Source organism: Ochotona curzoniae, unplaced genomic scaffold, assembly GCF_017591425.1.
Source record: "Ochotona curzoniae isolate NIBS_2020 unplaced genomic scaffold, NIBS_Ocur_1.0 scaffold_4505, whole genome shotgun sequence".
Lineage (NCBI taxonomy): Eukaryota > Metazoa > Chordata > Mammalia > Lagomorpha > Ochotonidae > Ochotona > Ochotona curzoniae.
In genome coordinates this window covers 2,296,998-2,323,679 of record NW_024467118.1, presented here as the reverse complement: position 1 = coordinate 2,323,679, position 26,682 = coordinate 2,296,998, and the positions used below count along the sequence as shown (strand labels likewise).

At 58.4% G+C, this 26,682-nt stretch overlaps 1 protein-coding gene across 3 annotated transcripts in view; it reads right to left on the bottom strand.

The window, feature by feature from the left end:
• The window catches only part of PPP2R2C (protein phosphatase 2 regulatory subunit Bgamma), a 61,338-nt gene that overhangs the window by 17,838 nt on the left and 16,818 nt on the right, over positions 1 to 26,682 (bottom strand). For 2 of the 3 annotated variants that reach the window (XM_040965910.1, XM_040965908.1), the window contains exons 2-3: positions 2,153 to 2,250; positions 284 to 449 (exon numbers count right to left, since the gene is read on the bottom strand). In XM_040965910.1, the coding sequence (XP_040821844.1) occupies positions 284 to 449; positions 2,153 to 2,250 (264 nt within the window). Of the gene's footprint in view, positions 1 to 283; positions 450 to 2,152; positions 2,251 to 2,989; positions 3,051 to 26,682 lie in introns of those variants that run through there. The other variant, XM_040965909.1, reaches the window with a different exon arrangement.

Genomic DNA, 26,682 nt, shown 5'->3' with positions numbered 1-26,682 from the left:
GTAGCCTGGGGCTGCAGGTGGGTGTTGGCATGATGAGCATGCAGTGTGTCCAGTGGCTACTGGGTTTACTAAGGCCAGCCCCCTCGGCCTTATCAGTGCTGTCTACCATTGCCATGAGTGGCTAGTGGTGGCAGTGGGGTGGAACAGCCACAGTGCCAGGCCAGGGGAGTACTGATAAGCACCAGGCTGCTCCTGGTGGGAAGACCAGAAGACTCAAGCCACACGCCCAGGCACCTGCTGCCCGCTGCCAGCGACCGTGACGGCAGGGTGTGGATCTGCTCACCGTTGGTAGACAGGAGCGAGTGGGCAGCGTTCTGCTGCGGGAGCCATTTGATCTTGTTGATCTTCTCCTCTATCTCCAGGCTCTTGAGATAGTCGAACTCAGGCTCGTGGCTCTGGAACGTGCTGTACACGTCGTACTCGCCCTGGCTGTGTGGTGCATTTTTGCTCTGCAAAGAGACCCCCCACCCCAGGGGACAAGGGCTGAGCTCCACGCCTGGACTCGCTGGACTGTGGCGAGGCCACGTTGGGGCGGGGTGGGAGTGTGCATCTGGGACACGGCCGGGACAGTGTATACCTGAGGCGCCCCGAGCCAGAAGGGAGCCGGGAGCCCCAAGCAAGACAGAGGCAAACTGGACCAATGATGACAAGAGGCAGAGGGACAGTGGGGCAGGCAGCTCCTGTCCTGTGAGCCGCTCCCCGGCACAGGGTCACAGCCAGGAGCCAGACCTTAAACTGAGTCTCCCATGCGGGTGGCAAGGACGCAACTAGTTGAGCCATTATGGCGGCACTCCAGGGTCTGCACGGGCATTTGGATGAGGCCATCTTAACCACCAAGCCCAGCAGCTGCCTCCACTCATCCACCTTCACCTTCTGGCTTTCCGGGGGACCCACCATGCCCCAGGCAGCCAGCCACTGCACAGTGAGTGTACCAGGGCCATGTCCCTGGTGTGGGGGACAAGTCCAGCCAATCTGATAACAGGAAACGGGCAGGGTGGAATAACACACTGAGCCAAGCCCAACTTCCAGGTGCTCCACGAATTTTCTGGAAGTCCCAATTTTTCATCTTGCCATCCTTTGTCTTGCTTTCCAAAAGCCTTAAAGCTCTTTGGCGTTTCTGTGGCTTCCCCCTTGACTGAAGTCTGGGCTACTGCCGGTCGGTGGGATCAGAGTGGGAACAGCAAAAGGAGGCTATGAGGAGCTTACAGCCTGGGCTTCAGCCACCTGACCCATCCACACGGGGGTGCGAGCACACCCCATCCCTGCCTGGGATGCACTGGGTCAGCCACCACGGAGCATCCAGATGAGACTTGAGTCATGCTGGGAGCACCAGCCTGTGGCCAGGCTTGTAGAGAGGGTGTGGGGCTGTGAGCAGCCGCTCTTTACTTCGCTCCGCCCCCACCCTGCTCTCACCGGAGTCTCTCAATCTGGTCCCTGGCTGTGGCCACAACCCACTGCCCCCGAGCCAGGCAGGCAGAGGTCCACCCTCCTCCCTGCAACTTGTGTGCACCTGCTGGTGCCTGCTCTCTTTTCTTATCTAGAAAACAGGCCATCCACCTTCACCCTCTGTGGCAGGCACAGAGCACCTGGCCAGGTGTCCACACATAGCAGGTGCCCAGCAAGATCCACCAGGAGGTTCTTTCACTGTCCCAGAAAACCTCCACTAGGCCAGCTGTCCCAGCCAGTCCTCAGACCTCAAGCCTGTTGGACCAGAGACCTGCCAGGGGTTGAGGGTGCATTGTGGGACCAGGGGCACATCAGGTGTGGTCTGAACATACTCCCAGATCAGGGTGAAGTCCCCCTCCATCCCCTGTCAGGCCAAGACAACACCAGATTGCCCGAATAGGGAAAGGGGGATCTGAGGTGTGCAGCTTCCTCCAGGGCTGGACCACAAGCGGTCAACATAGCTTCCCATGTGGAGGACTCAGGGCATGGCCTCGAGTGGACACTCCCAGCCTGGGCAAACCCATCCCCTCCCCTCTTTAGGGGTAAAGGGGACACTCAGGACAGAATCCTAGTTACTGGCCCCACTGGAAGTTCCTGCCCCTCCACCTGCTCCCAGATGACCCCGCATACAGACCCCACCCACTAGCCCCACCCCTGCAGATCGCGCTTCCCCCAGCTCTTCCCACCCTCCCACTTCGCCTCACACCTCTGGTTCCCGCTGGAAGATGACAACCCTGCCGCCCTTGTCGCCAGTGGCCAGCAGCTCCCCGGTGTGGTTGAACTCGACGGTGGAGATAATGTCAGCTGGGAGAGAGACGATAAAGCAGTGCTGTTAGCATTGGGCTCAGCAGTAGCTGAGACTTCGCCCCGGTATACCCCATTCCTCCCCTGCAGGCAGACACCTGTTTCAGGGATGTGTCCCTCTGTCTCTATCCCTCCAGGATGCAAGCAGGCAGGTCCTCAACGGCTAACAGGTGACTGGACACAAACCTGCCCCTCCCTAATCTTCCTGCCCATGCCAGCTCACAGCCCACTGGCCTGGGCTGCTAGGGGTGGGGGAGGGGATCTGGGCGAGAAGAGCCATTCCAGTGACTGGCGTGGGGAGGGATGCTGGGGGCAGGAACAGCCCAGATCAGGGTCCCCATGCAGCGTCTACCCTGGATCTTTGGGGAATGAGGGCCTGACCCATCCTCAAGCAGTCACCAGGAGAAAACAAGGCAGGCCCAGTGACCAGGGATCCTACAGCACTTCGTGCTCCTTAGAGACCGAGGGCAGTGTCTGAAGTCACCCAGGCACTGCCCCACCTGCCCACCGTGAAGCCCCTCGCTCTGGCCAGCCCTGCTCACACCTCTGAGGACCAACAAGCGTCTCTCTCCCAGCTTGGGGCCCCTCCCGCACAAGGTTGGAGGTGAAGTCCCCTCTCGCTTCCAGCAGGCCCCTGGGATCTCCACAGCCGAAGCCTGGCGAGGCTGCACTCTCCTCTGCCTGCCCCTGCACCTGTCCCTCCCCATCCTTTTCTGCTGACCAGAAGCTGACCACGCACCTGGGCCTTTCCCCACCCAGGGTTTGATCTGTTGGTGTTTGGAGAAAACCAACAGCCCCATGCCACGCCCCACTCCCTGCACCTGGGAGCAGAGGGGCTCCTCTCCTGTACCACATGCCAGGGTTCTGAAGGTCACAGAGATGACAGGCCAGCCCCGAGGACAGGGACATCGCCCCTTCTGGGGACTGAACCTGCATAGAGCACGATTCTGCAGCTTGAAGCTTTGCTGCAGCCTCCCCGCCCCAAATGAATTCATGCCTGACATCTGCAAAAAGAATGTGTCCTGTGCACACTCAAATATCCAGGAGGCCTTGACATATGGAAGGTTCTAGAACACCTCCCCAACAGGCTGCAGCAGCCATGGTTGGGCAGGAGCAGACGGAGCCAATCTTTGTAAACTTTATGGTTCTGCCTATGCTTGGCCTGAATGAAGCAGGCGCCCAAATCCCCAGCCCCGGCTTTTCAGCCAGCTGTGGGTCAGGGGGCACAGATGGCCACCCCAGCCCCACCTCTATTTCCCAATGGACAGCAGCTGCATCCCAGGGCTCTCTGCTCAGAGCCGTGCAGTGCTCCGTCCACCCCTCTGTGGAGTTGCACCTGTCCCACCCAATCAGCAGCACTGATGCCACCATTTGCCCCACCCTTGCTGGAGGCTGCACCCCTACAGTTGGCCTCTCCAGGCTCCCTCCCTGTCCTGGCAGCCTCAGCTTCCCTTCCAAGCCTCCAAGGGTCTCAGGTGCTCTGGAAGCCCCTCCGAGCACCTGCAGCCTTCTCCTTGGGACACGGCAGCACATCCCACCAAGGGCAGGGAAAATCTGCCCACCCCCATTGACTCCGAGCGGGCCCCTGGAGTTCACTGGAGCCCCCTGCACCCTGGCCCTCTGCCGGGAGGAGAGCAGAAAGGTGGGGGGCGGCGGACTAGTGTCGCCCAGGGGCCAGCCGGTCCTGTGCAAGGCAGAGACCCAACCCGGCCCAGCTGATTACAGAATCTGCAGGTTGAGACCAACATGTTGATGTCTCCCAGAGGTTCTTTTATGTTTTGTTTATTTTGTATTTGAAAGGCAGAGCTACAGAGAGAGAAGAAAAGACACAGAGAGAATCTCCCAACACTGGTTCACTCCCCAGATGGGCCGGTTTGAAACTGGGAGCCAGGAGCTTCCTCCAGTTTCCCATGTGGGCGCAGGGGCCCAAGCACTTGAGCCATCTTTGACTACTTTCCCGGGTAATTAGGAGGAAGCTAGATCAGTGGCGCAGTCAGGACTCAAACTGGTGCCCATATGAGGATGCTGCCACTGCAGGCAGAGGCTTGGCCTACACTTCCATGGCTCTGGCTCCTGTTCTTTGTCTAACTCATCAAACAATAACTTTTGACCCTTGGCAGCAGTGGTGGGCAGCCTCGGATGGGGCCTGCCTGGGGTGTTCTTGACCCTACATGACCAGCAGTGGCATTGGTGACCCCAAATCAGGCAGGCCAGGTGCCAATGGCACTGGGCGAAGCACTTGGGCCACCCAGCAGCATGCTCTGGGCACGTGGCGGTGTGGGCTTACAGAGGGCCTGAAGTATGGCACAAGTCAGGGCAAGTGGGAAACTGAGGGTTCATGGCCAGGTGAAAATCACTACTGAGGGTCCTCCATGGACAAGCCCACTGCACCTGCAGGTAACAAGGGGGCTGAGACCTGAGCGGACTGCCGGGGAGAATGAGGCCCTTTAAGGGTCAGGAAGAAAAACCAGCATACGTGGGAGACCTGAGCTGGGATAGCCAGCAGCGAACGTCACTGAATATCGCTTACTAACACACATTTCAGCTGGAGGCCGATCTGCAGGGTTAGATCACAGCAACCACCAGTGAGTTGGACATGGGGCAGGCAATGTTAGGCTGGCCGTGATGCTAACAGCAAGTGAGAGAAGCAGGTCTGGCGGCAGAATCTGTTGGGGATGGGTATGTGGGCTCATACTGTGAAACTGCAATTGCCACTTGCACAAGACCTGAGGCTGGGAGCAATCCTGCTTGGGGAGCTAAAGGGACAACCTGGCAGGGTTGGCGTTCCCACTGGTGAGCACGAGAACTGGAATGGAGGCAGTGGGCTGGCATGGACATGGCTGCAACCTCCCTTGGCGTGGGTGTGGACTGGGTCTGGGGAGTGCCAGACTGGGCTAGACTCCAGCACCCACGGTACTCGTGCGAGCCAGGGTGGGTGCTGAATGGGCTGGGCTAAGTCTCACTGGGACTCATGAGAGCAGCATCTGGGTGTGAACCAGGTGGGCTGTGCTGTAACACACAGCAATGAGAACCGGAAAGGGTGTGGGCCAGTTTGACAAGGATGCTGTTCCTACCAGCACAAGAGGTGGACTAAGTCAGCCTGGGACAAGGACCCACCAGTGTGTGCGACATCTGCCACTTGGAGGAGATCTGATGGAAGATCTTGTGGAACTCCTTTGTCAGGACTCAGTCCCTGCAGGTGAGCTCAAGAATCGGCAAGGAGCACACCAGACCCTGCCAGGTTACAGTACCTGCCAGCACACCTGTGGCTCAGGCCTGGGGGCCAGACCAGGTGGCGATCTGAGAATCATGACGGGGTACAGGACAAGCCAGATCGAGTGGCAACTCCAACCCCTCCAAATTAGGGTCAGGACTGGGTGCTGGCTGGCCTGGATGAGGCTGTAGCACACACCAGCAAGAGCTGGAACTGCACACAAGCTGACGGAGCCAGGGTGAAGCAGCCACTGGTGGATGCTGAGCTGAGGTAAGCCAGGCACGGTGGGTGCCAGGTCCGTGAGCCCTGGGCCAGGGCTTCCAGCAGCCCCAGCCCACCTGGCCCAGGTCATCACGCCCCCCTGGCCCACCTGTGAGACCTTGTTCTACTCAGTGGGAAAGATGGAGCATGCCCAGATACACATGGAGGATATGGCAACCCATTGCAGCCTGCAGAGGACAGCTGGTACCATAGCAGAGGAAGGGAAACAGAGCAAATTGGACAAATACCCCAGCCAAAGGATGACAGCAAAACCTAGGCGAATACTCTAAGGCCAACTGTGTCAGCCCACGCACACTGCAACGGTTTCCTCATCCTTGGATCAGCAAGATCGACAGCATTTCAGAACTACCAAACACACCTGGGCAGGACCCTCAGAGTGTGTGTCTCATCGGGACCCTAGGTTGATGCTGGGTGACGTTCCCCACCGCTGGGCACTGGGCGGCTGCGAGGCTGAGTATGCCTTCCCCTTCTCTCTCCCCTCCTCCAGATACAGGAAGAAGAAATAGAAACTTTGGAAACAATGATCACACCTGCTTCCTGACCCCTGATCCTTCCCACTCCGATCAACTGTGTAAATGTCATCTAAAATTTTAAAATGTTTAAATAAAATATAGAACTGGAGAATTCTTTAAAAATTGTAACTGTCCCCTCTTTGTCCCATTCCCTGCCCTTCCATATTCGGCCCTTGTTGAGCTCCAGCTCCTGGCCTTCCCCCAAGCCTTCCTTCCTGGCATCCAGTCTTTGCCTATAGTGGGCGCCTCCCAGGTCACGGCCCTCTTCCTGCACTCCTTGGCAATGCCTCCCAGCTGCTGCCTTCTCCTGGGCCCTACGTGGGTTTGCTGTCCATGCCCAGCACCTCCTGAACCACCATGACTCCCCCTGACTTATTCTTCCAAAGCTTTTCCTATCTGTCGGCCATCTCCACACACACTGACCAGACGCAGAGCTCTGAGGGCAGGCTTCCATCCTTTTCCTTTCACCTGCTGGTGCTAAGGACAGGGAACGCCCTGTGGAGAGAACTCCTGGCCTGCACTCGCTTGAGCCATGGGTCAGTGTCCGGGGAGGGAGGATAGGTGCAGATCTAGAAGCACGGGGCATGTCTAGTTGGCTGCCTGCCATCCCAGGGCCTTCCCCTTGCCTGGCCCTGCCCCTTAGAGGGCACAGCAGAGGGCACAGAGGGCAGAGGGCACAGCCACAGCACACTGGGTTCCCTCCACAGCAGGTGCAGCACAAATGGGTTCCACCCTGTGCTGACTTTGGCTGGAAGATGCTGTCTGCTCCAGGTCTCTTTCCCAGCCACTACCGCTTGATCCTGCTGCTCCAAGGGGCACAGCTCATCCCAGCACCTGCCCCTTCTCCTAGCTCACGTCCACAATGGCCAGAGACTCTCTCACTGTGCTCAGTTCCAACAGCATTGTTTCCACAGTGGCACAGGAAGAGTACAGGGGCTGGAGTGAGGCATGTCCCCTAGGGAGTCCCAGCTTCATTTCTGACCCAGCTTCTCGCTCACATGCAGCCTGGGTGGCAGCGGATGACGGCTCAAGCCACACACCCCTGCTGGCCAGGTGGAAGACCTGGACGGAGATCCTGGCTTCCGGTTTCAGCCTGGCATGACTCCAGATGTTCTAGATGTTGGGGTAGTGAACCAGCAGAGGGAAGAACTGTCACCTGCCTTCCAAATAAGCAAACCTAAATGAACAAACTCAGAAAAGAATGAAAAACAAAGAAGGCAGCCCAGTGGTTACACGTACATGCCCCTGGGCATGGAGTCAGCTCCCCGCTGCATGACTCTGTCCCTCCTGAGCTGGCCAGGCCTTGCCATGCTGACTACCACTTGGACAAAGCCAGAGCCTCCCCAAGTCATGCCGGGCTTCCCATATGCAGGTCTCCTCAGAGGAAATGAACAGGCCATAAAATGGGACATAAACTGTTTTAATTATATAGATCACTGATCACAGCCATGTTCAACAGCAAATAGCGCAAAAGGGGAAAACCTCACTGGGAGGAAACCCTCCCAGTGTTAGCAGGAGGGGCTGCAAGGCGGCGACATTAAAGGATTTTCCGCCTCTATTTCTCTACTTTTCGTAATGCTGCAAGGTGCTTCTGGTGGCTCTACCAGAGTGCACCCTGTACCTCAAAATGGCTCTGCTTACCGTATACCATTTGATGAAGCCGGGTCTATGCATAATGCATGCTGTGTTTACGACAGGAAAATAACAACGCCATTAAATTGCAATGTTGGTGGAGCCACGTGAGGTTGCCTCAGTAACAGACGGTGATGCACGGTCATTGTGCTGGCCACCTTTGAGCCTCATGCCAGGCCCTGAGGGAGGACGTTGCCATTATTTCTGCTTGGGAGGCAAAGGGATGCAAGCTGCATCTGGGGGTGCTGGTAGTGGGAATTTCTGCTGTGCATCCTTGGGTAATGCCCACAGCCTCTCTGAGCCTGGGTTCACCCCACACAGCAAGCTCACAAGAGAGATCTGCCTGGGAAAGGACCCAGAGAGACCAGAAGGCTGGTGTGGGGGCAGGAGGGGTCATAGCCATTGTAGAGGAGTCCATGGAAACTCACTGGGAGGGGCCAGGTGCTGCCGGCTGGGTGCCCAGGCTCCGGGAGGTGTGCAGCGGGAGGCCCTGAGTCCCGTGCTAGCCGCTGGCCGCTGGCCACTCCAGCCCCTGCTGCACACACCGATGCAGCAACTCCCAGGTCTCGGGGCCCAGCTTCTTTTTAATGATTTATCTATTTGCTTGAAAGGCAGAGTTCAGAGAGAAAAAAATAGAATCTTCCATCCACTGATCACTCCCCAGGTGGCCACAACAACCAGCAGCAGGCCAGGCTGAGGCCAGGGGTTTTCTCCGGGTCTCCCTTGTGGTTGCAGGCGCCCAAGCACGTGAGCCATTCTCTGCTGCTTTTCCAGGCCGTTAGCATGGAGCTGGATGGGCAGTGTAGCAGCCCAGACTCAAACCAGCGTCCCCGCTATACCGCTGTCAGGACCCCTCCCACATCCAACACCACCTCCTCCAGGAAGCTTCTTGGATAGCCCCTCCCTCAGCTCAGCGCGCTCCCATGACAAGAACAAGCTTAGCAGTGTCAGGGTGCCGAGCACTCCTGCATGGTGCGGTCCGTGTCTGCCTTGCCTCTAGCCTTGGCCAGAGAAGGCGCACAGCACATCCCACAACTTAACCTCATGTGTCCTTGGTAACCTCCACCGGCCACAACCTGCCACCAACGCTCCCTCTCACAGGCATGGCAGCCTTGTGACAGAAACTACCCAGATGCCCAACAGCAGATGCCTGGAAACTAAAAACGCACACACAACCAGGCCACTCGCGAGCTACTAAAAGAAGGGAATCCTAGGTCGGTGCTGGGTCTGTGTGCAGGGCTGGTATCCTATAGAGGCACTGGATAGAGTCCTGGCTGTTCCATTTCCCATCCAGCTCCCTGCCAATGACCTGGGAAAGCAGTCGAGGACACCCCAAAGCCTTGGGATCCTGCACCCATGTGGAAGACCTGGAAGAAGCTCCTGGCTCCTGGCTTCAGAACAGCCCAGCACTGGCCATTTTAGCCATTTTGAGAGTGAACCAGTGGAAGGAAGATCTCTCTGGGTCTCTCCTTCTCGTTCTCTCTCTGTAACTCTGTCTTTTCAATTAAAAAAAAAAAAAACCTTTAAAAAAAGCTGTATTGACAGGGATCCTCTCACTCCCACAGCCGGGCGGATCTGGAGGCCATTGTGTTAAGTCGAACAAGCCAGAGACACACACAGCCTGTCCCATTTCACTCACATGGAAGCTAAATACGCAGAACGCGTGTAACACAGCGGAATGGCACTGCCACAGAGCGGGGACCAGAGTGGCTGGCCTGCTCTTCAGGAAAAGTGGTATAAAGCTAGAATCCCAACCACAGCGTCATTCCCCAAATCCCAGATGTGATCCAAGATTCTCTGACAGTACAGAGATGGGAAAGCACCAGCCAGGCTCCCCGTGTAACAGCAACGGGCTCTGAAAGCGCCGGCTGCTGAGTTACAGAGAGCAAGAGAGAGAGAGATGGCGGGGAGGGTCTTCCATCAACTGGTTCACTCCCCAAATGCTTGCAACAGCTAGAGCTAGGCTGATCCAAAGCTGGGAGCTGCCGGGTCTCCCACGCGGGTGCAGGGTCCCAAGGCTTTGGGCCGCCCTCCTCTGCTCTCCCAGCAACTTCTTCTCCCTACTTCTCCCTGACCCCTGATCCCTCCCACTCTGATCAACTGTGTAAATGTCATCTAAAATAAAAATTAAAAACTTAAAAAAAAGAGTCCCCATAAGCGCCTCAGGCCTCCCCAGGACGGCTGGGTCAAGGACTGGCCTCAGTGGTGGACACTGGAGGGAAGCTTACACTCAGTCCATGCTAACATCATTTCTGGGATAAGAGCCAAGATGGGAACCACCGTGAGAGGGGTGGGGGAGGGGCACATTGTGCTGTCATGGAGGGCTTCTCGGAAGAGACGCTTCTGAGCAGAGACCTGAAGAGAGTGAAGGAAGGGGCCACAAGGTGACCTGAGGGGATGGCAGGTGCCAAGGCCACAGGGCAGGAGTGGGTTTGCTCTGTCAGGCACCAGCAAAGGAGCTGACATGTGCATGAGGGTGACAGGGGCAGGTTGTGACCTCACGGGGGACAGCTCCAAGAAGGGGTGACCTGCGAGGCCTGGATGGACCTCAGCGGTCCGGACATGTGTGCATGTGGACTGGCTGCTTCAGGCAGGGGCAGAACCTCACCCCAGCATAGTCTCTGTCTGGGCTCTGGCTGGTTCTTTAGGTGCCAGGAAAGGCACTGGCACGGTGAGTGGCATTAACGCTGGGCCAGGACACATGCACTGCAAACAGCACACTTGAGGTTCCACACACCTGCTACACTGAGCAGCCCACGCTGCCACTGCATCCAGAACATTCCCACCACCCAATCCCCACCGACCCCAGTCACCCTGCTCTCCCTCCCCCAGCACCGGGTGACTACAGATCCTTCTCTGTCTCCTCCCGTCTCTGCCCGCTTCAGACACGGCCACACCCATCAGACACGGCCAGCTGGTAGCTGCAGGCGCAAACAGATTTTGAAATCCATGCATGGTTTTCAAGGACACACATCTCTGCAAACTTTCTGCCAAGAGACCCCAAGACCCCCAGGGCACTGGCTAGAAGTTCCCTGGCCCCCAATACATAGAGCGACAGCTCAGGGTTTGTAGGCAGCTGTGCACATCCTCTGTGCACGCAGACACCACGTGGTAGGGTTGGAGTGGGGGAGCAAGCAGGAGAGGTTTGCACATGCTCCGTGTGCACATGATCCTGCTCCGTCCCAGGCTGCCTGGCCCTGGGGATGTGGAGGGCTCCTTCTGAAGCCCCACGTCCCTCAGCAGCCACCCTGACAGCTTTGCTCTGCAAAACAGAGGCAACTACGACTGCACAGCTAACTGCACCTGCAGCTCCAGCCTCGGGCGGGGCAAGGCAGGCGGATGGAGAGCAGCCCCGCCTCTGGAAACAGCCTGGGGCTACCCTGCGCGCTGGCTGAGCTGGGTGCTGGGCAGGGCGCCAGAGAGGGAGGGAGTCACGAACCAGCCAGTACCAGAACCAAGCCCCTGTGACCATGACCAGAGACTGTCCCTTGCATTCTCACCCTCGGGTGGACAAAGACCCTGGGTCCTCCTTGACAGGGCTGGAGCCAGGGAGAGAAGTCGGCTCTGTGGCCTCAAGCGAACCCTTCTGAGCCTCTGCCCATCATTTGCCCTGCCCAGGGCACCCTTGGTGCCTGGCATCTCCGGGCCCAAGCCTTGCTCTCGTGTGCCCTGGGACAGTTCACAGCAGGCAGCCCACCTGGGACCACCATTTGCAGAATGAATGTCTTGCATCCTGAATTACACGAGGGCCCAGGAGCCTTAGGCCAACATTTCCACGTCTGCTGGTGTCTCATGGGGCTAATGAGGCCACACACAGCCTGTAATTACAGCAGCGCAGGCTCTGGGGGAGCAGGTGGGTGGGCAAGCTTGCTGGCACCCAGGGCTAATGAAGCATCACATGTTCTGCAAAGATCACCGCTGTTGTGCGATCAGATTCACCCTGGGCTCCAGGTACACCTCGTCCTCCAGCCCCTGCTGCAGAGAAGGGCCCAGGGCCAGGGAGCAGCCCTCCAGCCCCTGCTGCAGAGAAGGGCCCAGGGCCAGGGAGCAGCCCTCCAGCCCCTGCTGCAGAGGAGAGCCCAGGGCCCAGGGCCAGGGAGCAGTGCAATGCGTGAGTGGTTGTGGTATACAGGTGTGCGCTGCACCTGATGAGAGGGGTCTGGGATGTGAGTCCAGCCCCACCCACTACCCTGTCTGCCCTCAGAACACCCAGGGTGTCCCCACAGGACCATGCCTGCCACCGCACCAGCATGTCCCTGGGAGCCCCCTGGTCAGGTAGGCAGCCACTCAACTCCATCAGCAAATGTGCACCTGCTTTCCTGGTTGGTTTGGCAAAGGCAGAGAAGAGAATGCCATGCCAGTCTAGCTGGTGGCCTCACATTCACCCCTCTCCCAGTCCTGTGCAGAGACGGTGGTGGGGAGGGGCGTGGAAAGGCTGGTCTCACCCAAGAGGGTCACCCTTCTCACCCTTTCTGGGGCACAAACTAATCCCCACAGCAACCCCACTATCAGGCAGACCACCAGCTAAGATTCAGGGGAGGGGAACCTCAGCACCGGAATATACAGCCCCCTCCCCCAACTTCTGAAGCATGGAAGGGCATCGGAGACCCCAGGGCCAGTGTCCCAAGTTCAAGCCAAGTTCAAGCCATCCCTGCTTGGGTTTGTACTTCCGTACTTCCTCTGCTGCAGCCCAGCCAGCAAGCTGTAGTCGGCTCCATGGACCCCTTCTCCCTCACCCACCGCAGACACCTGGGGCACACACCACAGCCCCACAACTAACAGCTGTCCTCCCCAACAGGTCAAAAAACTGTGGCCACATAGCAAAGCCACAAGAGTTGGGATTGAACCCAGGTCCGATGCTGAAACCTCCTCCCACTGCCCCATGGGGGTGTCTGTCCACAGCCCGTCTGCCAGCACTAGCCATCTGAGGCAGTTCCTCCTGCTGCCCTCAGCCCCTGCTCAGGGTGGCACCTCTCCCCTGCCCAGCGCTGTGCTGGGACCCAGCTCCAGGCCCCTTGGATGCCAGCATGGCCTCCTCACTCTCCCTCAGTTCCTTCCAACTTTACAAACACAGCTTCCTGCAGGAGGATCCCCTGCCAGGCCAAGGTCTTGCAGCCAGAACTGCTTGGGGACAGTCCAAGAGAACTTCCTGGGGCGGGGCAGAACCAGGGCCGGAGCATGAGCTGAGCAGAGCAGGAGAGTGGGCAGAAGGGTGGCATTCCTGCCTAGCCCACCCCAGGGAGGCGCACGGTGGGGCCTGAGGAAGAGCGGGAAAGGGCTGCCCTAGCCAATGCCAACGTGCCACCCTCCAAAGCCTCGGGCAACAGTGACTCAGCATGGGAGAGGGGGCCAGAGGAGGCCGGAGCTGGAGTCGCTGTCCTGCCCCTTTCTGAGCCAGGGGCTGTCACCTGCCTCCAATATCTTCATCTGCAAAATGGGTGGTCGCAGCAGCCCTGGGCATGTGAGGTTGGGGAGGCCTCCAGGGAAGGAGTGTCTCATTGCACCCAGCCACACAACCACAGAACTGCCACAGCCAGCAGCACCTCAGGGGCCAGCACCCCTGGGTGCTGGGTTGCTTTCTGCTCTGCTTACCCCTCCTCAGGAGGGCCCCACATGACAAGGTTTGCCCCCTCCCCAGAGGATGTCAGAGCCCAGCAAGGTCAAGGTGCCGGCTCAGGGTCATACGACCACAAACAACCAAACCAGATGCCCAGCTCCTGCTTGTACCCTTCTCACGATCACCCGCTTAAGACACAACACCTCTGGCTGCAGAGGGCTGGGTGGGGGTCCGTTCCAGCCCCTTCCCTCTTTCCCCTGCCCCCGTGGCTGAGCTGTCCCTCAGATGTCATAGCGATGACTCAGCCCCAGCCCAACCCTCTCACACGGAATGCTCAGGGCTCAGGTAGCCTGATGGGACTTCCAGAAGCTTCCTTTATCCTAGTAGCACACGTGCTCTGGCTCATGTGCCCAGAGATGGGGGCCAAGGATGAGGGCGGGGTCCCCTGGAGGCCTGTGCCCACTAGGGGCTACACCTGTGGCACCGCTCACCATGCCATCATCCCCCCAGATGGACCAATGGCACAGCATCACCTGTGTGTGCTCAGGGCTCCCAAAGGGGCAATCCACAACCTGAACCTGCACGCCCACAAACCGCATCCGGCCCGGGACAGCTCGCAGGACACACGGCCTGGCACACGGCCTGGCACACGGCCTGGCACACGGCTGGGACAAGTGGCTCAGCTCTTGCCCTACTTGCCAGTCCTACTGCCCACATCTTCGAGCAGAGCACACTGGCCGCCACAGGGTGAGATGGGCTGATCAGCCAGTGTCAGTCAAAAGCAGCCCTGCCCCATCTAGGGGCAGCAGGTGCTCTAAGCCAGTGCAGGGGGGCTGGCCATGCGCCCTGAGCCTGTGCAGAGGGTGAACTCCTGGTACGGCGAAACCTCCACCCCAATGCTCAAGCGCTGGAAGCCTAACCCTCGATGTGCCAGTGCTGAGCAGCAGGCAGGCCAGCAGGCTCTACCCCTGAATGGGCGCATGACCCTCCCACGGGAGGGGCTCTGTGCCCTTGTGGAGCCTGGTCCTCTCCAGTGGCCACCCCTTGGACCCCCAGCCTCCACTATTTGTTCTCTAGAAATGATCTGACCTATGGTAGAACAGATCAAAGAGAAGACCCAGCTGACATGAGGGAAGCCTCAGAGTGTCATTCCGAAAGCACAGGTGAGCATCTGGACACACCGGGCACATAGTAGGTACTGGATAGTGCATGCTGACCATGACCACTGTGCCATGTCATATGGCCACATCTCCACCTCCGATGGCAGCTGGTCACCGACCAAGCGAGAGGAGGGAAGCTGCTACTGCCACCAGCAGCTCAGCAGGCAGCTAGCTGGGTCTCCCTAGCAAAGAGACGGGCGGAGCTCGGCCCTGGAAAGCCCCGGGGCATCCCCGGAGGAGCTGTCGCCAGGACAACACGAGGCCCATTGCCACGGTGCAGGCATCACGGCATGGCCACTGAAGCCAATGGCCAGCTAGGGTAGGGTGTTGGACTCTCCTCATCTGCCTCCCTCGGGATGAGCTTGCTGGGGGTGCACGTGGGAGTGCTCACCCCACCACCACCCACTGAGGGGACCCAGCAGTGTGGGCCACATTCTCCTCCTGCATGAGCCCAGACTCAGCCAATTGTGCACCACTTCCCAGCTGGCACATGACCCATTTGAACCAATTGGCAGCTGTTCCTGGACTCATAAATGTGACTTCAATGGAGACATAGTGGCGGTCAGGTGGCTGGGCTGTCCCTCTGAAAGCCACCCACATGCTTCCTGCACATGCACTGCCTTGCTGAGCCTGCCACCCAGCCAGGGCTGGTTGCCATTGCTGGCTACATGTGGCCTGGGGTCTGCACCACCTGCCAGGTGCTGGCTAGAGGACGTCAGTGACAGAAGAGCCATCTGCTAACCAGTCACAGACAGGAGCACTGCAGACAGAGTGACTTCAGACCAGGTGGGGCTGGACGCCTGTCAGAGACCAGCACTGAACAGGAAGGGGCGGGACCTGCACCTGCAGGAGCCGTAGGGCTGCCCACCCACAGGAGTATCTGGGAGGCAGGGAGAAGGGTGTCTGACCCACACCCCCAACGTTTCCATTTCATAGCTGTAGGGTGTTCCCAGAGCCGTGTGGGTTCCCCAGCTCAACTCCAGCCCAAGGCCCAGTGGGGGAGCAGCCACATGGACGCAGCTCCTTGAGCTGAGCTTTACCTTGCCCAGCCTCCAGAGCCGGCACCGTGCTCACAGCAGCTGCCTGCACCCTCTCGCCTGGACCCGCACACGCTAGGCAAGGAAGCTGAGCCTCGGAGAGGTAAGGCGAGTTGTCTGACTGCACAGCCTGCACAATGTCCACACCCTCCCTGCTGCACAGGAACAACTGGGAGCAAGACCAGAGCTCCCCCGTGACAGGGGAGGGCGTGGAACAGCAGGCAGGAAGGTGGTGAGTGCCTCTTGGTACCTGCTGCCCAGGAAGAGACGTGTGTTTCTGTCGCAGGATGCAGCAGTGGCCGCATTCCAGGGATGGAGGGATGAGGGCTATGAATAGCTTCTGGGATGAGGATCTAGGTCGGGTTCCTTTGCCAAGCCCAGGAGGCAGAGCCTCATGGCTGGCAGGGCCGCTGGCTGCAGACCAGCATTCGTGGATGCTCGGTGCACAGCTGAAAACGTTCTGGTCTGTCTGCCAGGCAGTGCGTAGGGGGCAGCCAGCCTGGCACCTCTCTCCGGGCTCCCTCTGCCTGCACCACGGAGACCACCGGAGACACCGAGGTTCTTGTCCACAAAGCCATGAAAATGGTGTCTGTTCTGACCAGCAGAGCCAGTAACATGGTCTGGAGCTGAAGCACCAACTGGAGACCAGTGATGGTAGAAGTCTCTGCGAAGTCTGGCTTTTTGCTCCTTCACCTCTCTTGATAAACTCTTCCCACCCCCATCCTAATTTAGCCAGGAAATCGCACACAGTGAGTCCAGCTAGTCCAGGTGTTTCTAGCAACAAGCCGAGATCCTGTTCCTGCCCAGCCCAACCAGCGCTAATCAGCTGCTTAGGGCACAACAGGGGTCCACTTCAACCGGGGTTTTCTCACAAGGCTGAGTGTCTTACTAAGGCTAATTTCCTGATAAGGAAGTTCTGGTGGTTTTGTGATTTGTTTATTTATTCGGAAGGCGGACGTACAGAGTGGAGGAGATATGTGTAGAGAGAGATCTTTCATGTACAGGCTCTCTCCAAACCGCCAGCAGCTCTGGGTCTCTCATATGGGTGCAGGGCCCCAAGCACTTGGGCCATTCTCTGCTTTCCCCGGCACATTACAGACCTTTACAATGTCTACATCCAAAGCTTCTTCTAGAACGTTCTTCAAATATATTTTCACTTATTTCCATTGTCCTGTGAGCCACATCCATTATGTGCATGTTGCTACGTCACCTCTGACCTTGTCATCCCATCTTTAGATAATTCGTCTTGCTTTTTTTTTTTTTTTTTTTTATTATTATTGTTGCTTACATTGTATTATGTAGTACAGCTCCATAGGCGCTGGGAATTCCCCCCACCCCTCCCACACCCCTCCCCCCATGGTGGATTCCTCCACTTTGTTGCATAACCATAGATCAAGTTCAGTTGAGATTCATTGCTTGCAAACACATGCCTAGCATAAAGTTCAGCGTCTTATTGTCCAGATAAGTTCAGTGGCCTCTTGGGGAGACCTTCTATGGTCTGAAGATAGGTCTAACAGAGTAAAGATCCGGTCAGTTAAAAGCCTCAACAAGGCCTCAGTATCATTATACAACATTATGGAATTAATTGACATAGTATTGGGTAAACAATATGTTAAAATATTTTCTATATCCCCTACTGGGCTTTAAGTTAAAAAAAAAAAAAGTGCAAACACAGGGCAGCATCGTGCTGCAGTGCGTTAAGCCACTGCCATGATGCCAGAATCCCGTGTGTGCGGTCACGCCCTGGCTGCTCGGCTGCTGTTGCTTCTTATTTCTGAAAACACTTTTACTTATTTGGAAAACAGTTACAGAGAAAGAAAAGGAGAGACACGTTCCATCCACTGGTTTACTCCCCTAGATGGTCACAATGGCTTGGGGCTGCGCCAGGCCAAAGCCAGGAGCCAGGGGCCTCTGGGCCTCCCCCATGGGTACAGGGGTGTAAGCACTGGAGCCTTCCCCTGCTGCTTTCCCAGGAACATTAGCAAGGAGCTGGATGGGAAGTGGAACAGCCAGTGGGACTTCAGCCTGGCCAGCACTGGCCATCGCAGTCATCGGAGAACTTCAGCCTGGCCAGCTCCGGCCATCACAGTCATAGGAGAGTGTATCAGCAGATGGAAGCTCTTTGTGTCCCACTCTCACTGTGTAATTCTGATTGTCAAATTAATCTTTTTTTAAAAAGATCAGGAGGGCCCAGTGCAGTAGCCTAGCAGCTGAAGTCCCCACCTTGCCTGCACCAGGATCCCATATGGGCACTGGTTCTAATCCTGGCAGCCCTGCTTCCCATCCAGCTCCCTGCTTGTGGCCTGGGAAAGCAGTAGAGGACAGCCCAAGGTCTTGGGACCCTGCACCCGTGTGGGAGACCTGGAAGGAGCTCTGGGCTCCTGGCTTCGACTGGTTCAGCTCCGACCGTTGTGGAGTGACCAACGGACAGAAAGGCCTCCTCACTCTGTGTCTTTCTCGCTCCATAACTCTGCCTTTCAAACTAAAATAAATAAATCTGTATATTGAAAAAAAAAAGATGAAGAAGTGTAATCCAAAGAGGAGGAACAGGCTGATGACGTCAGCACAGGCAGGACGGAGCACCTGATCCAGGAGCCCGGCCACCGCCGTGTCCTCCGGGGCTCACACAGGCAAAGCTGGGCCTCTGCGCATCCGTGTTCCAAGGTGACCGGGATGGACTCTTTAAGACTCCGAAGGAAGCCTGGTAGGTGACGCACACACAGCAAAGGCTGCAGCTGGCGATGCCCATGTCCACTTCCAGCAGCAGCAGGCAACGGCCCGCGCAGGCCCATCTGCTCCTCCCTGCCTGGCCCCTGCCCAGGCCCGACCTGCAGGGCTCCAAGCAGAACAATGGATGGTGTCAAGGGAGGGGATGGCACATCTTGCCCCCGTCCCTTCTGTCCATCTCTAGACCCATCCCAAGCCAACAGGCCAGGGTCCTGCTCACACTCACGGCACAGCCAGGCCTATTGTAACCAGCACCTGGCAGTGCCAACGAGACCAACAGCAGAAGGACAGACATGGGGCGAGAGAGGCTGAGAACACCCACCCCAGTCCAAGATGGCTTTTCTCAGCATGCTCTTGTCCGGCGCCAGCTGGTGGACGTGGGTGGACACATTCCAGCCAGGGATGCCCCAGGCAAACTGGAAGGGGCCAGTGTAGGAGACCAGGCCCGTGACGGTCACCCATACCCCCTCACTGCTTGCCCCTACGTCAGCCTGCAGGTGCCTGGGCCAGCTCGCCCTCTGCAGGGGGCAGGGCCTCCAGCCCTCACTCAGTTCCTCTCATTACATAAACTAGCCTGTGCTTTTTTTTCCCAGAAAACATCCTCCGATTGCCGGGAAGTTCATAAGGACTTAAACACTGCTGTAAGCACTGCCATAGTCTCAGAAGACTGTCACACTTTTTTTTAGCAGTCTGGTTAGATACCAGCTCGGTGACCGGGGTCCATCAGCCCTGGTGGCATCAGCATGGAGCCTGCAAAAGGGGCGATCCCAGGGCTGTCGGTGTCAGAGCAGAAATGCCTGCCCTGCCCTTCTGCTCTGTTCCGGGCCTCTCTGTTGATGGGGCCCATTTTTCAAGAAGCAGGATGTGAGTGACATGCAGAAATGGGTAAGTGGCTCCACTTGCCTCGAGTTCAGGAAGGAGAAATGTGACATGAGGAAGTATTCAGTGGACGGTAGCTGAATGCCACAAGGACCAAGGGTCCCCTCTGCCCAGCGCCAGGGACGTGGGGAAGAGCCACCCTCATTCCTATTGTTACAGAGCCCTGTGGAACACTGGGCGGCAGGTACACACACCGCCTTGCCCAGCAGCACTCGTGTTTCACTATAGCTCTGGCCATGAACCTGCATGCGGCTGGCCGGCTGGCCAGGCTCAGCAGAAAGGACTAATTACCCCGACGGGAGACACGACACAGGGTGTGTTCTTGACATGCCCTGGTCGACGGTGCCACCTTCTCTGGTGACAGCTTCCAGCAGCGGAGGCCCTCGGTTGAAACACGGGTTAGAAGAAAACCAGAAACCCAACTCAGCAAGGCTCAAAATAGCTCGCTCCCACCCATGAAGAGGCGGGGAGGAACGGAGCTGTCTTCTCACCTTCTCCCCAGTCAGAGAGTCAGCACCCTGCCTAAGGGTGGCTCTGGTCGTGGCTGGAAGAACAGCCCGGCTCGTCTCCCTCTGTTCCCACCTCCAGGTTTCCCCACGCAGCCCACCTGTCTGGACAGATCTTCCTACCCGTCACGTTCCAGTGTGTACACCTCTGCTCCAGGGCTGCACCTCCAGGACCGACCCCAGGGTCCCAAGAGGCATCTCCAACCCTGCCCCCGGCTTGAACTCAGACCCCAGCTTGGCACCTGCAATGCACATGTCACATCCTCCAGGTAATAACGAACTATCTTCCCCACAGTGCTGAAGAACTCTCCTGGAAAGGTGACCCAGCTCCATTGCTGCACTCACACGGGAGTCCTTCAGCCCAGGCCCTCTCCACCAAATGACATGCATCTCCCTGGATGACCATGTACCCCCAGGGTCCCCTGTATTGGACACTTAACCCCCAATGCATGGTGTTGAGAGGGTGGGCCTCATGGGCACTGCCCTGCAGAGGGAGCAGGTTTGCTATTGAAGAGAGATCTGCCTCCTTTTACCCCTCCACATGCCATCATGACAACCTGTGACAGCCCTGCCGCCTTCCAGAGTCATGAGGAAGAAGCTGCCTTTCCTTTGAAGTCTCCAGTCACAGGCATTCTGCCATGGTACCACCAAACTGACCAACGCAGGAGTCACCCATGGGTTCCAGGGCCCTGCATGGGGGACGGAATCCACAGGAGTCTGGACAAGCCCCAGTCGCAATCCCAAGATAAAAGCAGGTGCAGGGACACCCCGAGCCCTGTCACGTCCTTTCCTTTGCAGGTTGAGTGTGGGAAGGATGCAGTGACAAGCCCTGCCACCCACCCCTGGACACAAGGTGTGGACCACAGGCCCTCCATAATGGGGAAGCATACAGGACAGATAGAGCCCAGCAGGCTTGAGACTGGACCACAGGGAGACCAAGGGAGCAAGCCAGAGGCCCTGGTGCTGTCCACGGTGCTGACGCCTGGCTCAGCACATCCTAACAGTCAAGCCTGGGGCCCCCAGTGCTTCTCCCAGGGCCTGGTAGGTTGGCAGCCCTAGTGAAGACGTGGCTAGGAAGGGACTGTACCAGTCTGCCTCCATTACTGCCATCGAGCAAGCAGCTCCTGTCCTTGGCCATGCAGAGCCCAAAGGCCATGGTGAGGCTATCTGATCACATCACAATCACACAGGACACAGCCTAGCGGGAGCCAGACGCTGGCCATGGCTGGGCAGAGGCAGCTGGCCAAGGAGTGTCACCGAACATTCATCCTGGCTGCCGAGCTCAGGCTGTCACTTTCTGATGTGATTCACAAACTGCCAGCGGCTTGGGGGATCCAGAGTGAGGACTCTGTGACCTGAGCTCCACGGAGGCCACCAGACTGTGTCTAACATGCAGTTCAGGCCTGCCGCTCTGCCATCTGCCCCCAACAGAAGGTTTGTACTCAGTGCTGAGCTGTGGGCTGCGGATGAGCCTCCTGCCCAGGCCAGGTGGGGGGTGGTGTCGGCCCTACCCACTCTAGGCAGAAAGGTGGGCAAACGGACAGAGGCCTGGGCTCAGGTCCAACCTGCAGTGTCCCAGTGGGCAACACAGCAAAGAGAAACATCCCTCCTAGGCCACCTGCTTCAGGCTTTGAGGCGGTCACCGTGAAGCAGTGGGGGAGGGGTGACTTCCAGCTCAGTTCAAGTCAAGTGCCCCAGACTCCACTGCGTACCACGGACTGGGGAGCAAGGACACAAGGGCCTTGATGATGATGATGGTCAAGGTTAACTGAACACCCACTGCCTATACAGCACTCACGAGTGTCACACTCGAAGTCACTTCGGCACTTGACAGTCTTGGGACTAGCCTTGTCTCACACATGAAGACACTGAGGCACAGAGGGAGGCCAGCAGGGGCCACACAGTGGGGGTGTGAGAGCCCGTGGGCTGGCTCAGGGGCCCACTCTGCCCACCACTGTCCTCGTGGCTCAGCAGAGCCCGCTCACAAGTGCCCTGTGGGAGCCATCACAGCCCAGGGGCCCGAGGCTCCAAGGACTTGCATGATGTGGCCCAGTGCCACACAGATGATGTCCTCTGGAGCCTGCCAGGCTCCAGCATCCATGGCCTAACTCTCTGTGTCTCCTGGTCTCCCTGTGCATCGAGCACCCTCTGCCAAAGCCTTGCAGGGCCCTCTGTTTGCAAGCTCCCAGGACAGCTGAGGCCTCCCAGCGGCCGAGGGCTAGGCCTGATTCCACGAGTGCTCAGGACTTCATCCACTGTAACAGGATGAGTCCATCCCCACAAAGCAGGCTTGGCTTCTCCATCTTCCAGCGATCACACTGGAAGGTTTCCCTAGGCAGGAGACTTCAGCACACACGCACAACAAACTACACACACACAGCATGATACACACCCAGCCTTCGCGCCTGGCCTCCAACACGGCAACAGGACACAGTCCCCACCTCAAACCCTCAAGGCCTGGCCCCTCCCGAGCGAGCCGCCCCTACCCCCAGTGTTCTCACAGCTCCTGCTGCCAGGCCAGTCTGCTATACAGCCAGCAAATACAAGCCTGACAGTCAGAGAGCTCTGGGTCCCAACCTCACCTCTGCCTCTGGCTGGCTGTGCAGCCTGCCCCAGGGGCTCATCTGGGCCCCACAGCAGCCTGCAGTGGTGTGGAGAGCAAGGCCAGCTCACAGGGCTGCAAGGAGCCTTGGGGAGACACGGGGCGCTCAGTGCCCAAGTCCCTCTCTATCCTGTGTCCCTGCATGCTGGGCAACTGGATTCTCCTCCCACACATTCCCCTAGAGTCCTCGCACCCTGGGTGCTCCACACTCCCTCCCTGGAGCACAGCCTTGAACACCATCTGGCTGGAGATGGTGCCCGCCCAGCTGTCCCATTCTGCCCACACAGGCAGGCGCCAGGCTGACCTGACACGGCAGCAGCCTGGCAGCCCACCCCTTGCCTGCCGCCCTGTGCTGGGGACATGTCAGGGACCCCAGACACTTGACTGGGAGAGAATGGGCAGGACCCAATGAGGACCAAGCACAGCCACACAGTTGCCACCCAGGTGCCCCATGTGGGGAAGTAGGTACTGGACATGACCTCCTGGTCAACGGGGGGGTCTTCCCAACTTTCCTAGGACCCTCAGACCCTGTCTGCTCCCTGTTGTTTGAAACACAGGGTAGCTGGTTTCAGAGGGTGCTGTAGGGGCTCAGCGCCTGAACCTCTTTTAACTCAAGGAAGCGGCCAGCAGGCCTAGAGTCCTGCGCAGAATGACGCCCACCCAGATGCATGGCATCACACTCAGCAGCGGCTGCCGTGACTCACGTAGGAGCTTACAAAAGTTCACAGAAAACGGGTTAGGAAACAACCTTGGCATGGAGAGTGTGAGCTTTTAGTTCCATATCACCCTGAGCTTCCTGGCATCCACCCACACTACACGGATCCCAGCCAGGTCAGGGCAATGCCCAGGGGCTGTCCAGCCTTGCCCACAGTGCCCCAACCCCAGCTGAGTAAGGATGGACTGCCTACAGGATTTCAGCCAGTGTCACAGAAAACAGGTGACCTGGAGGTCAAGTTCAGCCGACAGCTTCATCTTGTAAGGGCAAAGCTTACAAAGGGGAGAGGGGGAAGTTTTTAAAAAGAAATAGGTTGGTTTGAAAAGCAGAGTCACAAAGAGAGAGGCAGAGGCAGAGACCTTTCATCTGCTGATCCACTCCCGCAAATGGTCACGACGGCCCTGGACTCTTTCACGGTCTCCCTCGCGGGTGTCAGGGCCCAGGGACTTGGGCCATCCTCTGCTGCTTTCCTAGGCATATCAGCGGGCAGCTGGACCAGAAGCAAAGCAGCTGGGACTCCAACCAGTGCTGCTCACACAAGCTGCAACATGGCAGGCGGAAGCCTAACCCACTGCAGTCCGATTTCCCAACAAGTAGGGTTTCAATGTGAGACCCCTTCTGCACACTCCCACAACAAGATGTCCTGGGGAGCGCAGTGCTGCGCTCTCGGCCCCATACGCGTCCTGGACCGGGGGCTGCCTGGCCCCGGGAGCTGCCTGAGGTTCTCCCAGCTCAGGCAGCATATTCTGATGCTCCCGGCGGTGGGGACCCCAGGTCAAGTCCAACTCTGGACACACGTCCTGACTCCTCTTTGTCTTCCTCACCCACAGCAGGGACAGCACCACCACCAGCTCACAGGACCCACATCAGAACCAAGGGAAACCGCACACTGGACCCTCGTTGTGCCCAGGGCACTTGTCTGGGTTCCTGGGTGGGGCCTCCCCGTCACAAGGATCCTGTGGCCCAAGGTGTGGGAGACGCTGCTGACCAGCTCAGCACTCCCTGACCCCCCAGCCCACCTTCTTGGTGCCCAGTCCAAGCCCCGGCAGCCGGGCATGGCTGTGCCCATCGATGAGATGAGAAAGGCGCAGCTCCCACACTCTCCCACACTCAGAGTGCTGCTTGCTAGTGGATAATACTGGAGTGGCTGCACCAGTATTGCTGCAGGGAACCAAACGAAGCAGCCTCACCAACTTGGGCAGCTCCAGGGCGAGGTCTTGGCAGAGAACAAGGGAAGCTCCGGGGAGTCAGCAAGGCAGGGGGCAAGCCTGGCTCCCACAGCAAGATGCCTGGGGACACCCGGCCGTCCTCCCCCACCCCCGGGTTCAGCTGAGCCTCCCGCTGCTGTGGTTTCCATGGGGATCCCCTTGAAATAACCCGGCAGCAGGCTGCTCCTCCTTCCTGCAGAGGAGGGGCCTGGGCAAACGTGAAGCAGGAGGGAGACAGGCAGCAAGGCGGAAGCCCCGCCAGGATCTGGGGGAACCTGCTCCCACCAGCACAGAATGGGCGGGGTCTCGGGGTGGGTGGCACCCCAGATCTAAACCCCTCCATGTAATGAGAAGGAGGGAGCAGGCAAATCCACCCGCCTCTCTGGGAAGGCTGCACAGGGAGGTTTGCAGCTGCCGCAGGGGCTGAGGGAGTGTCAAGTTCAGGGTCCATCTCACAGGGGTAGTGCCACCCTGACCGGTCACTGCACTCCCAGAGCCCCCACTCTCTCATGCTCAGAGCCCAAGCACATGGAGGTGCAGGCACACCTAAAAATCACCACACACCACTGTGTCTGCACCGCAGCCCCCACAGGCGAGCTCTCTCAGCTGTCTGAGCAGCCCCTGCTTTATCAGCCCCTTCTCAAGGGCCAGAAGGGATGGGGCTCCCATGTACTCCTGGGACCCACGGGGTCACGTGTCGCTAACGATGACAGGTGTGCGTAGAGCGGTGCGGGGCAAGGCACCTAGAAGGGACGCATTCCGGGGTAAGAGCCCACATTGCACACCCCTCCAGCCTTGCAGACACCAGCCTGGACAGCTCTGCTACACATGAAGCAGGGCCACAGCACAACCAGACAGCTGCTCACCCTGTGGCACAGCCTCCCTGGCTGGCACAGAGCATGGGCACACTGCACCTGCCAGGCACCAAGACCTGGGTATCCTCGCTGTACCTCTGCTGGAAGCTGACCCACCTGCTACCCTGAGTAGCCTGGATGTAGGCCTGGTGCTTGGGGCAGTGGGTTAAGGTGCTACCTGCAATGCCAGCATCCTTGATGAGCACCGGTTCAACTCCCAACTGCTCCACTTCCTATCCAGCTCCCTGCTAATGTTCCTGGAAAACAGCAGGAGACGGCCCACGAACTAGGCCCCTGCCACCAACACGGGAGACCTGCAAGAGGCTCCAGGCTCCCCTTTGCAGCCCTGTGGGGAGTGAGCCAGCGCAGGGGAGACTCCATCCCTATGCCTTCAAGTAAATAAATCTTTAAAGAAAAAAAATATTCAGACATGACTTTAATTTCTCATTATTAGTGAAAACCTTAGTTTCTACAAGGTAAATTGGCAGGTGTGCTGGAAAGAAGCAACAGCAATTGGCACTGAGGCCAGCCCCAGGACCCAGGGCCACGAGGGACAACGAGGCCAGCCCCAGGACCCGGGGCCACGAGGGACAACGAGGCCAGCCCCAGGACCCGGGGCCACGAGGGACAACGAGGCCAGCCCCAGGACCCGGGGCCACGAGGGACGCCGAGGCCAGCGCAGGACCCGGGGCCACGAGGGACGCCGAGGCCAGCCCCAGGACCCGGGGCCACGAGGGACAACGAGGCCAGCCCCAGGACCCGGGGCCACGAGGGACAACGAGGCCAGCGCAGGACCCGGGGCCACGAGGGACGCCGAGGCCAGCCCCAGGACCCGGGGCCACGAGGGACGCCGAGGCCAGCCCTATATTCTGGGCTGCCCAGTGAGGGGTTCCACAGGGTATGGGCCTGAGGGGAGCACATCACTGAGCCCTCTGTTTCGAAGTTCTGGAAAAGTCAAATGCTCATGGGATTTGATTTCCAAGGAAACATTCCCTGGGGGCCAGGGGACAGGAGCTTCCAGGAAAGCCCGAGAGCCACTTTGTCCAGGGACACTCGGGGACCCCCACTTGGCTGCAGAGGCATCCCTGAGTCCCTGCCCCCTCCACACCCCTGATTCCAGCCCCTTGCCAGACCTGAACCGCTGCAACAAAATCAGCGCCGGGAGACACAGGGTGTGGTAGAAACTTCCTTCGCTCTCGGAAGTCAGCGCTAGGGAGGGTGCGGGGGGGTGGAGCAGCAGTCAGGGCAGATGGCCACAGATAGGACAGCACCTGACATCTAGGCCACGTGTGCCAAAAGCCAGATGATGGCACAGCCAGGCAGCTCTGGTGATCAGCCAGTAGGCAGCAAGCCAGTAATGAAGGCAGGCGACCGGGAGCAGCCCTTGGACACAGCCCCCACCCAGGGCAGTCACCTGCAGCCTCAGACCTGAGCCAGCACATAGAACCAGGTTCAACTCTGGCCCACGGGATTTGGAGCTTCAAAGAGCCACTTCTGTGTCTGTGTTGCTCACTGCCTGGGGCGGTATGGGCCTACTCTGGCCTCCA